Source organism: Montipora foliosa, chromosome 2 (genome assembly GCF_036669935.1).
Source record: "Montipora foliosa isolate CH-2021 chromosome 2, ASM3666993v2, whole genome shotgun sequence".
NCBI lineage: Eukaryota > Metazoa > Cnidaria > Anthozoa > Scleractinia > Acroporidae > Montipora > Montipora foliosa.
Window position 1 is genome coordinate 35525343 of NC_090870.1, and position 10280 is coordinate 35535622.

Genomic DNA, 10280 nt, shown 5'->3' on the forward strand with positions numbered 1-10280 from the left:
CAGAAAACCAAATGGCAGGTGGATAGTTTGATACACAAATGTACATATACATTATCTTGTGATTGGGCAAGCAACCAAACAATGGTCTTTTCATAAATTGCAAAGGAATAAAATTATCTGATTTGGTACAATGTACCTGTTTGTCCAAGGCCAGAAATCGTTTTGAGCTTGCTTTTCATTTGTGAAGCAATTTAAGATCCATTATTCCTAAAACTCTGACCTTTTTGCATGTTTTCAAGACAAGACTAAGTTAAACTAATGTTGATGATTGCCAAGCTTCATGGACGATTCCAATTAAACATCCACATCTCCTAAGGGGTTGATGAAGGGATGAGCTTGTGAGCTTTCTTTGACGTTTTCAATTTTTTTCTAAAGGGCATATTACACAAAAAAGGCTCCTTTTTCTCTCCAAGGCGTTATACAAGACTGGGCTTATTTTTCTTTGGAGCTAAATTATTAATCACCTCATTTATTGGGGTTTGTGGATATTAAATGTGTTATCTTGTTTTGTAGTCTTATTTTTCTCAGGGGGTAGATCAGGCATACATTGATTATCTTGGACTTGTGTTAGCTTGTGTTAATTACTGGTATCAATCTTTATCGTTTTGTTTTCTGTGGGGTGAATTGTGAATGGCCTCCTCCATTTGGTGGTGTGGATCTTAAATTGAGTGGCCTAGCTTTCCATCTTCCTTGTGAAGATACATGTACACAACATGTTAGTTTATGGCACCCAAAAATGTTTGGATCTTTGAGAAGCACATGTATGCTTGGGTCTGACATATTTTAATATTTTAATATATTAACCCTTTGATGTCCAAACCGGCCAAAACCGGCAAGACTTAGTTTTTTACTCTGTCTAACACCGGACGATTTTACTCGTCAATGGGGAACCCCCGGGGGTCCATGGGTTAATCACTCACTGAAACACTATGCCTCCATTAATATTAATATATTTTTTTATTTTAGTATTCTAAAATGCAGGCATACCTCCAAAATTAATGACATCTTCTTGCGCTAAATGTATTTTAAAATACTTCTTGGTGACTTATTGTTGTGTACATGTAGTTTTGTGGTGTTCTTATCAATTTTGACTATAGGCATACAGTGATTATATTGGATTTGTGTTAACCTTAAATGATGCTGTGAAAGGAAAGTCAATGTCAGGAGACTGTTATGTGTCTGAGGTAAATTAATACGTAAAGGATATTACGTGGCCGCTTGGTCCAGATACAAAATTATTCTTCTTGTGTTGAAAAAGATTTCATGAGTGAGAAAAGCCAACTAGTAAAATATTTTTAAACACAAGAAGGGAAATTTTGTGTCTCCAAGCGGCCATGTAATATTCTATTTATTATATAAGCACCAATGAAATACTAAATCATTTCACGAAAGGCATCTAAAGGCGTGATTTTTATATGTAACAATAGTAACAGTGATCTTTTCACATGTGAAGATATCATGTTTTCATGCGAAAGCTCACTTGGTATTTCATTAGTGTTCATATAATAAATATAATTATTGTATTATCTAAATGCATCCAACAGGCCACAGTTCATCAAAAGGTGGATGAAGTTTTGGCTACTGGAAAAGTTACATCCAGTATTGCCTGGCTCTTTTAAGTTATAAGGTTTCCATACTGCTGCATATACAAATTGTGCCATGCCAATCTGACCAGATTGTTTAATGGGAAGGATATTCTCAAAACTTGGAAGTGGCTTGATACCTTGGCAGAATGTATCTGTCCTTTTGGAGCAACCAGGGCCCAAGAGTGCCACCTTTTTGTGTGGTGTAAACCACCACATTTGACTGCTTAAAGAATACTGATCTGACCCTTAAGGTTACCAGATACTCCTTTGGGTCAACTGCATTCAATATTGCTTTTATCTACTTCTTTTGTTTGTTTACCACTGACGAGTTGACATAGTCAAGTGTTGCATTTCCGCCAGATGTCAAGGGTTTGAGTCTGGCAAGATGAACAGTTAGGGTCTGTTAGTAACATACCGTCATTCTGGTTTAACTTTGAAGCCTTCCCAGATATTCATAGACGAAGAACCACAGCCCTAGTCTCATACATGTACTGTACCCCATGTTGATAATGTTGCACATGATATTTAAGAACCCACACTCTCTTTGCAAAGAGCAGGATGAAGCATTCATGTCGTTGTGGTCTGTCCTTGTAAGGAACATTGAGGTTGCTCTGTCGTGTGACCCTGACCACCCTGGTGAGGTGGATCTAAAATAAGTAAATAAAATTTGATGCTATAATTATAAACTCTTGACTCAGGTGTATTGAGGAAGCTACAGACACTTACAGGTATTACAGGTGTCTTGCTTATACAAGTAGATCTTTGCCCTTTCAATCATCTTGTGGTCTTTATCGTTACTTTCCGTCTTTAGTTTGTAGTATCTTGCCTTGTGGATTTTACACATAATAAATGAACGCCTGGCAAAGAATAGTTCTCTAGGTTGGAAATCTGTTTTTGTGACAGGCTTCAAAGAAGTTGATTGCCATGCTAGATATTATGAATTCATGGATTGATGAAATACCACCCATAGATCAACCACAGAGGTTTGGAAACAAGGCTTTCAGGACTTGGTACAGTAAACTGGAAGAGGTCAGTAATAATAATGGCAGGTTGTATTCATACAGTATCTGTGATAAGTGATACTTGTCTGATATTATTTTGTCAATGTAGGGCCAAGTGAAAAGCAATGGACAGTGGATAACCTCTAAAACTGTATAATTATTTTTTTGAATTAACCAACTATACAATTTTGTCCCATTCCTATAAAATAAATTTCAAAATTATATACTAAATATTGCACCCGGGGTATGGCAATATTCATGTGAAATGGAAGGGGTAAAGTGGTGGGGCAAGAATTTTATTTCTTGGTCTTGGTGTATCAATAATTGATTGCATACTTTCTCAACAGAATATTCCCCCATTAATTCAACCTCTTCTTCCACAAAACTTCCTTGGTGCTGCCATTGAACTGACTGCATATTTAAAAGGTTTGTTGTCATTACTTAGCTATACTGTTCATTTCTCTATGCCAAAAAGGACTAATTCTCACCAATTTCTTCGCGATGTTGTTGTTTCATTGTTAGATGGCTTTGGAAATAAGACAAGAATAGATTATGGCACAGGTATGGATGTACATGTAATCTGGTTATTATTACTGGTAACTACATTGTTTTTGTCAACAGCACTATGATGTTGTGATGTATCAACATATTACATGTACATTGCCAAAGACCTCAGTTAGTGAGGAAAAGACAAAAGAAATCCCATAGAATTGTTTCTTACTTAGGCTGGTATAGAAGTTATATCTGCCAAGCCATCCTCCTCTGGGACCTCAAGCATGCAGTTGTGGCACAGCTCTGGCCCTGTGCAGTGTAAGGTTTTGATATTCAGGATGACCATGGGCTGTACTATCCTATATTGCTTTCTAATTTCCTGTTTGCGTGTTATTTTTGGTAGCAGTAAAGTTTCTCCAAGTTTTGATCAAGTTTGAAATCTTTGTGTCCTATGCTCAGGATTTTCTTGTTTCTTGTTTTAACCGCTGTTGCAAAAATCTGTTGTTTTGACAGGTCTTAACCCTGCCTACCCTACCTATTGCTAGGTATACTTATTTTCTGTCTTCTTTACAGGTCATGAAGCTTCCTTTGCTGCATTTCTGTGCTGTTTATTCAAGCTCAGAGTGTTAAACCAAAATGACTGTGTTACTGTTGTGTTCAGAGTTTTTCAAAGGCAGGTTAATCTCAGTTGCTGCATGTTATTTTGTTTATACTCACTTTTTAATATCCCTGATTTTATTGGTTGAGGGCTTGTGATTAATAATATTTTTTACAATGACGGCAAAATTCTCACGCACTCATTGACTCATTTTTATTGTCAATAAGTGGACAGACACATAAATTTATAATTTATGCAATATTGATGCGATTTTGTTCGGGTCAGATAAAATAAAATTGAAGTAACTTGCATTTTTGTCTCACGCTATTCATGTGTTTTGACTTAAGTTTGACCCCTCTTTCTTTTTAAATTATTTGTTATTGTATTGGCTAGCGCCTCATGGATCAATAACAGGACAGGCGCAATTTGTTAAATTTGTTAAATTGATGGTAGTATCACTGCTTGCTGCTTTGTTGGAGATGTCCATTTGTCATCATTATTAGTTATTTTTATTTTATTATTTTTACCAATTCACACCAAGTGCCCCCAATTGGCGACTAAAATCATCTGGCGTTATAGCCAGAGTAAAATATTTAAGTTTCACTGTCAGGTGAGGATGGGTTAATAACAAGACTTATGACATGATTAAAACAGTTCCAGGGCCAATAACTAACATCAACCAATCACATTGCTTTATTTCTGGTCCTGTGAGGGCCATTATATTCTCTCAGTGTCAGACCAGGTTTCGTCCTGAATGATTCCATGCTATTCAAAGCAATATTTTTTCTCTCTCCCAAACCATGATGGCAGACAGTATGAACTACATTTCTCTTAAAAATCAATTCAAAAGTCTTGAGTGGATTGTTGACACAGAAATAACCTGTTTCGATCTTGAAATAGTGGTGACTCGAATAGTGGCGAAGCAGCTAAAATGTCGAATTCCTCACCTTTGGTAGAGAATTGCACAAAAATAGTAGCAACAGCCATGACAATGAAACTGAATGCAAAGTGATTTTATTTCTGCACAAAGGTCAATCAATGCACTAAAGAAAACAATATCTGACATGGAAGCACTGCAGCGTTTTTGTGCCAGCATAACCGAAATGAAAGAGCGAGAGGAAATGTCATTGTGAGAACTTGACATTCTTCCATGATTTCCAAAAGGAAAGTGGCAAAGAGACAAGTTTGGAAATTTCGATTAGTCTTCACAAATTATTATATTATTGTCAATAATTATGCTATTAAGTCTCTCCAAATGTTATAAAAACTAACATACTAACGGAAAGGAAGGTTTTGAAAGGTTGAAATGCTATAGAGCTGCATCAAATCATTGTTGATGCCTACTCATTGATAACAAAACTGGATAATCATTACTATCGTACCCTATAATTCTGTTTTACTCTATTTATTTATTCACTTATTATTATTATTATTATTATTATTATTATTATTATTATTATTATTATTATTATTATTATTATTATTATCATCATCTGCAGTATACACGTATGGATGCTCTAATATTAAAAGTACATAGGGCACAAAGCGTAGCCTATGTCCTCTTACGGAACGCAAGTCTCTATATAAAGGAGCGTGTTTTAAAATGATAAAATAGATTTTTAAAAAAAAGATAATAATAATAATCCTTAAAATCCTGAATCCTAAAATCCTAATAAAAAAATTAAAAAATTAAAAAAAAATTAAAAGAATAAAAAAAAAATCCTGAAAATTTTCTAATACGCTCTTATTTCTAACATTCGTAAAATTATTTGACGGTGGCCTTGAAGGCCCGCGCTATGTTAAGCAAACTTGAGATAATAGCTTTCTGCATCCTTCTGAGAACCTCCTTTCCTCTAGTGCCCTCAAGTTTATTGTTTTCTCTAAATCTTTAGACCAACCGCCTAGCACATCAATCACTACGTTGCACTGTTCCACGACATAGCCAGGGTACTCACGCAGCTTCCTTAACACCCAGCGCAGTGGAGCATACTTTTCCGTCTTCTCCCTCTCCTTTTTCCTATGGTTGTCTAACCAGGGGCAATTCATTTCAACTGCCCAGACTCGTTTCCTCCTGTGATCCACAAATCTGACGTCCACTCTGTTGGCCTTGACATAGCTTTGTTCGGAATACACTGGTACATCCCAGTAAGCTTGAGCTTCTGGAGATTTGTACACTTGTTTGGGTGCCACTAACGAGTACCATGGTGGTACTGAGTCCACTAGCTGCAGGTCTTTACACACCTCAAAGAACAACACCTTAAGTGCAGCGTTGTGTCGCTCCAAGTACTTGGACTGTGCTAAAGCAGGACATCCCGCAAGAACATGCGCAAGAGTTTCTGCAACGCCTCCGCACAACCTACACTTGGTCTCTCCTTGTGAAGTTCCTGTTTTGATCTTTGTATACTTTCTAGTAGGGGTGAGCTGTTCGTAAAGCTCCAGTACCCTGGTAATCGTGTGGGTGGGTGCTGAGTGCCACTCCCGTAGCCAAGCAAAACACTCATCCATGCTCAGATCTTCGTCCTGCCATGCACCATGCACACAGAAAGCGACCATGCCACTGCTCGCTCTCAATCTCTTCCTGTAACTTCTCTGTCACAGTCCTCCTCAAATAACCCTTAACTTTCTTCCCTAGAATTTCTATATCCAGTGCTGTCTTTTGTAATGGCTCAATGTGTATTGTGAGGTTTTATTTTGTCTTAATATTGTTTCTAGATTACACTGCACGCCTAGATTAGCATTGCTATACATGTGCAGTATTCATTGTAAAACTTATCTTTAATTTGTGAAAAGAAACTTGAAACTTGAACTTGGAACTTGAAAGAAGATAACCTTTTCTTGTCACAGGTATTTAGAGCTGATGAGGAGATTGCAGCTTACTTACAGGATGGAACCAGCCGGTAGTCAAGGAGTGTGGGGTCTTGATGATTTTCAATTTCTTCCTTTCATCTGGGGAAGTGCTCAGCTGATTGGACATCCAAGGCTAGAGCCACAACACTTCACATGTGAAAAAAATACCGAGGAGCACCATCAGAATTATATGTTCCTGGGCTGCATTCGTTTTATAAACCAAGTAAGCAGCCAAATTTAGCTTTATTTTCTTGGTGTACTTTGGATTGTGATAAAAACACAAAATTTGAATTAGTCTGGTAATAATGATTATTGTTTATCTTATCTTCTTTAATGATAATTATTTGTGAGGAAAATCAAGGTGTCCTCTTTCGAAATGGAAACATTTGTTTTGATCTGATCTGACATTTTTATTTTGTTACTATTTATTTATTACATAGATATTGATGAAATACCAGGATTTCTCCTTTTACTAAAAAATCATATCTTCACCGCGCGCAGTGAACATATCATTTTTATCTTTCACATGTTAGGATATAGGTGTTGTCATGGTAACAACACGATTAGCCAATACTAAAACGCGAGCTTTCTCTTCATTGTAAGATACTTTTGTGCTTCAAATAATTCTTCTCTACTACATTAACATTTTTATTGCAAAATTTGACATTATCATGATTTTTTTTTCATAACTTTCATATCTTGTTTCATGTTACACAGCATGTATGTTTTAGCGGTTGGTGACCCCTTTTTCATCATTTCGAAACTGAATAAAACAAGTTGTTTTAAATCTAGATATTTCATCAATATCTATATAATAAACAGAACATTACATGGCTGTTGGGGATACGAATTTTATCTTCTCGTGCTGAAAGTACATGTATCTCTCACTCGTTTGCGATACTTGCAGCACTCAAAGATAAAATTGGTATCCCCGCGCGGCCATGTAATATCCTCTATATACATGTATATATTAAAAATATTGACTTGCAGCTACCGGTAATGTTGCATCACCCTGTTTCTTACTTTTTTAGATGAAAACAGGACCCTTTGCAGAACATTCCAACACTTTATGGGGAATAAGTTCAGTAAAAACATGGGACAAAGTAAACTCTGGTCTGATAAAAATGTATAAAGCTGAGGTATATCAATAATTTTACCATTGATTAGTTGTCTCTAAAGGAGATTAAATTCAAAATGAAAGTTGAATGAAGCCTCCAGTAGCCTTCAAAAAGTTTGACTTCTGCCTGTTATATGCATGCATTTGGTCTTATTAATGCCGGTAATTATTTTCTCATAAGACTCTTCAAGCTGTTAATTGAGCCAGGCCCACATAAATTTTGTTCAGAGAGACCCTGTATCAGGGCATACATCCAAGTTCATAATAAATTATTGAAAACAAGACATCAACATATTAGGGAGTTTAGGCAAATTATGATGATGGCTACAACAACAACAAGCAAGAATTATATTGGTTAAAAAAAGAAAAATATCCATGCTGCATGTGTGGCATGCATTTCAGTGCATTTCTTTGCTGTCCTCTTAAAACAGCAACATAAAATCACCAAAGTTTAGGTGATCATACTACAATGAACTAATCGTTTCTTGTTTTTACTTCAAACACCCATTTTCTATAATGAGCACAAGATGAAATAATCGCAAAATAGTCATGATAGTTGTGTCACCATTGTCCTTGCTTAATTAAACTCTGTAGTAGGAGAGACCCTGGTGTTGTATGTCTTGGTTTGGTTCAGTGTTTTTATGTGACCCACAGGATGATGGGGGAAGGGTCATGGGCTGAGCAACCACCACCTCCCCCCCCCCCCCCCATCCTTTTCCCAACCCTCTTTAGAATGGCCAGGAGGTTTATGTTCCTAAATCAGGAGACTGATGGAGAGTTCTTTATTTAAGCTTCAGTGACCACAGCAGTATTTTCTTGTTTTCTCCTCTCTAGGTCCTCTCCAAGTTTCCTGTCATACAACATTTTGTTTTTGGAACTTTAATGCCAATACAAGAAGCAGAACAATTTAAGAAACCTTTGTAATGTAAAATTAGTCATGTAATGATATCAGATCATAAAAATACTGAATGATTTAAAGGTTTTTTATTTTGAAAGAGATGGTACACTGAGCAATAATTATCATTATTATCATTGTATTACTTGTTGTATAGAAAGCACATGAAATGAGAAGAAATATCCCACAATATTGTACAGTTAGTTATTTTACACTTGGTTATTGTACAGTAGAAAACCGTTTTGATTATATAAGTTTAGGTGCTGACATTTTCCCCACGTTTGTCACACACGAAACTGTCACACATTCTTGGTTGTTAATGTTTACAATAATTCACTTGCTAAAAATTTAGTGCTAACAGGCTCATCAAAATACAGTGCAATTCGTTAAAATACTCAGTGGTAATACACACCAAACCATCCAATAAGATATGTGTACTGCACTCTTACATTTACAGCTGCCAGGGTTGCATGACTCATTACCTGGATTTTTATTACATGTAAAGAACTCTAGTCTTGTGTAATGTACATGTGGTGGTGCCCTTCATCAACCCTGGATGAATTCCCTGCGTGTGAAATGACCTACTCCCAGTAAATTTGGTTTGCTCAGTTCCTAGAGAACTGCATTGTTTTTTGCTTTTAAAAGAGAATTAGCTGGAAATGGTCATGGCACAAAGATGAATACTTTTTTCACCTTCACATAAAGAGTTTTTTAATGCTAAGTTTTTGGGACTAGAAAATGATATACATCCAGAGATGACAACCATCCTTGCAATGAAAGAAGCCATAATTATTATGTATCTGTAACTTTTTTTAAAGAGTATATCTTGTCATTTCCAGTTGTACAGTAATTAGGTACAAGACAGGAATCTTTGCTTTAACAGATTAAGTTGCTTAAAGTACATAAACAAATATCTCGGTGATGAATAATTTCTTGTCGTCTTGTTAGGCCCCAGATGGGTTCTTATGAGTCTCCTCTTCTCTAGTAGCTCACGAGGAGAAGAGAGCACAAAAAGTACATTTTTATTTATTTACTTTAAAGGTGAAAATATTGTAAAAAGCAACCATTGCTATGTGCATTTAATTAAAAGATGTCACATTTTTCTGGCAGAACACTGAATTATCAGCCTGAGGCTCTCAGCACTGTTTTTTTTTTCTTAATTTATTAACAGAACTCACTTCTAAAATTTAAAAATATGTTAGGGAAACACTGTTGCTAAAAGAAACTTGATATTTTACCTCATTTGTTCACAAGAAATTTAAGAACACATCTTGTGCTGGCACCCCTTGAATAATAGGAATAGCAAGGGTGTCATTAAATATGGTACCATCTCTGGACCCATCATCAACACTGCAAAATGCAATTGAAATACTAACTTCAGTGGAGGTATGTTTGCTTTGATAGAACCCAGTGAAAGGACTGTATTCGATTCTACTGTTTCATCCCCAAATCCTGGGGAGGGGGGACTCCCACACAAAAAGGAAGGGGGTGCTTGTCATACCTTTTAGGAGTTAAAAAGGTGGTTTTGGTACCTCTTAGGGTGTTCAGCAGCAAAAGGTCCACTGCAGGAGTTTTAGTAGTAACTTTTAGGGTATAGAGCCAAAGAATTCTGACAGGAGACCTTTCAAGGTCCCAAAGGGGTTTAGGGCTCCAGGGCTCCGCGCCTAAAAAAGTGGGGCTCCAGGGCTCCAAGGCCAAAAAAATCGGGGCTCCAGTGCTCCATAGCAGCTACTTTCAGGGCTCC

The 10280-nt window shown here is 36.5% G+C and overlaps 1 protein-coding gene across 2 annotated transcripts in view; it reads left to right on the top strand.

The window, feature by feature from the left end:
* The window catches only part of LOC137992939 (serine/threonine-protein phosphatase 2A activator-like), an 11405-nt gene extending 1757 nt beyond the window's left edge, over nucleotides 1–9648 (top strand). For both annotated transcript variants that reach the window (XM_068838533.1, XM_068838531.1), the window contains 8 exons: nucleotides 1098–1184; nucleotides 2490–2615; nucleotides 2935–3013; nucleotides 3110–3148; nucleotides 3653–3752; nucleotides 6522–6747; nucleotides 7556–7663; nucleotides 8476–9648. In XM_068838533.1, coding sequence (XP_068694634.1) covers nucleotides 1098–1184; nucleotides 2490–2615; nucleotides 2935–3013; nucleotides 3110–3148; nucleotides 3653–3752; nucleotides 6522–6747; nucleotides 7556–7663; nucleotides 8476–8565 — 855 coding nt within the window. In that variant the 3' untranslated portion in view covers nucleotides 8566–9648. The remainder of the gene's footprint in view (nucleotides 1–1097; nucleotides 1185–2489; nucleotides 2616–2934; nucleotides 3014–3109; nucleotides 3149–3652; nucleotides 3753–6521; nucleotides 6748–7555; nucleotides 7664–8475) is intronic.
* Nucleotides 9649–10280: the final 632 nt, after the last annotated feature.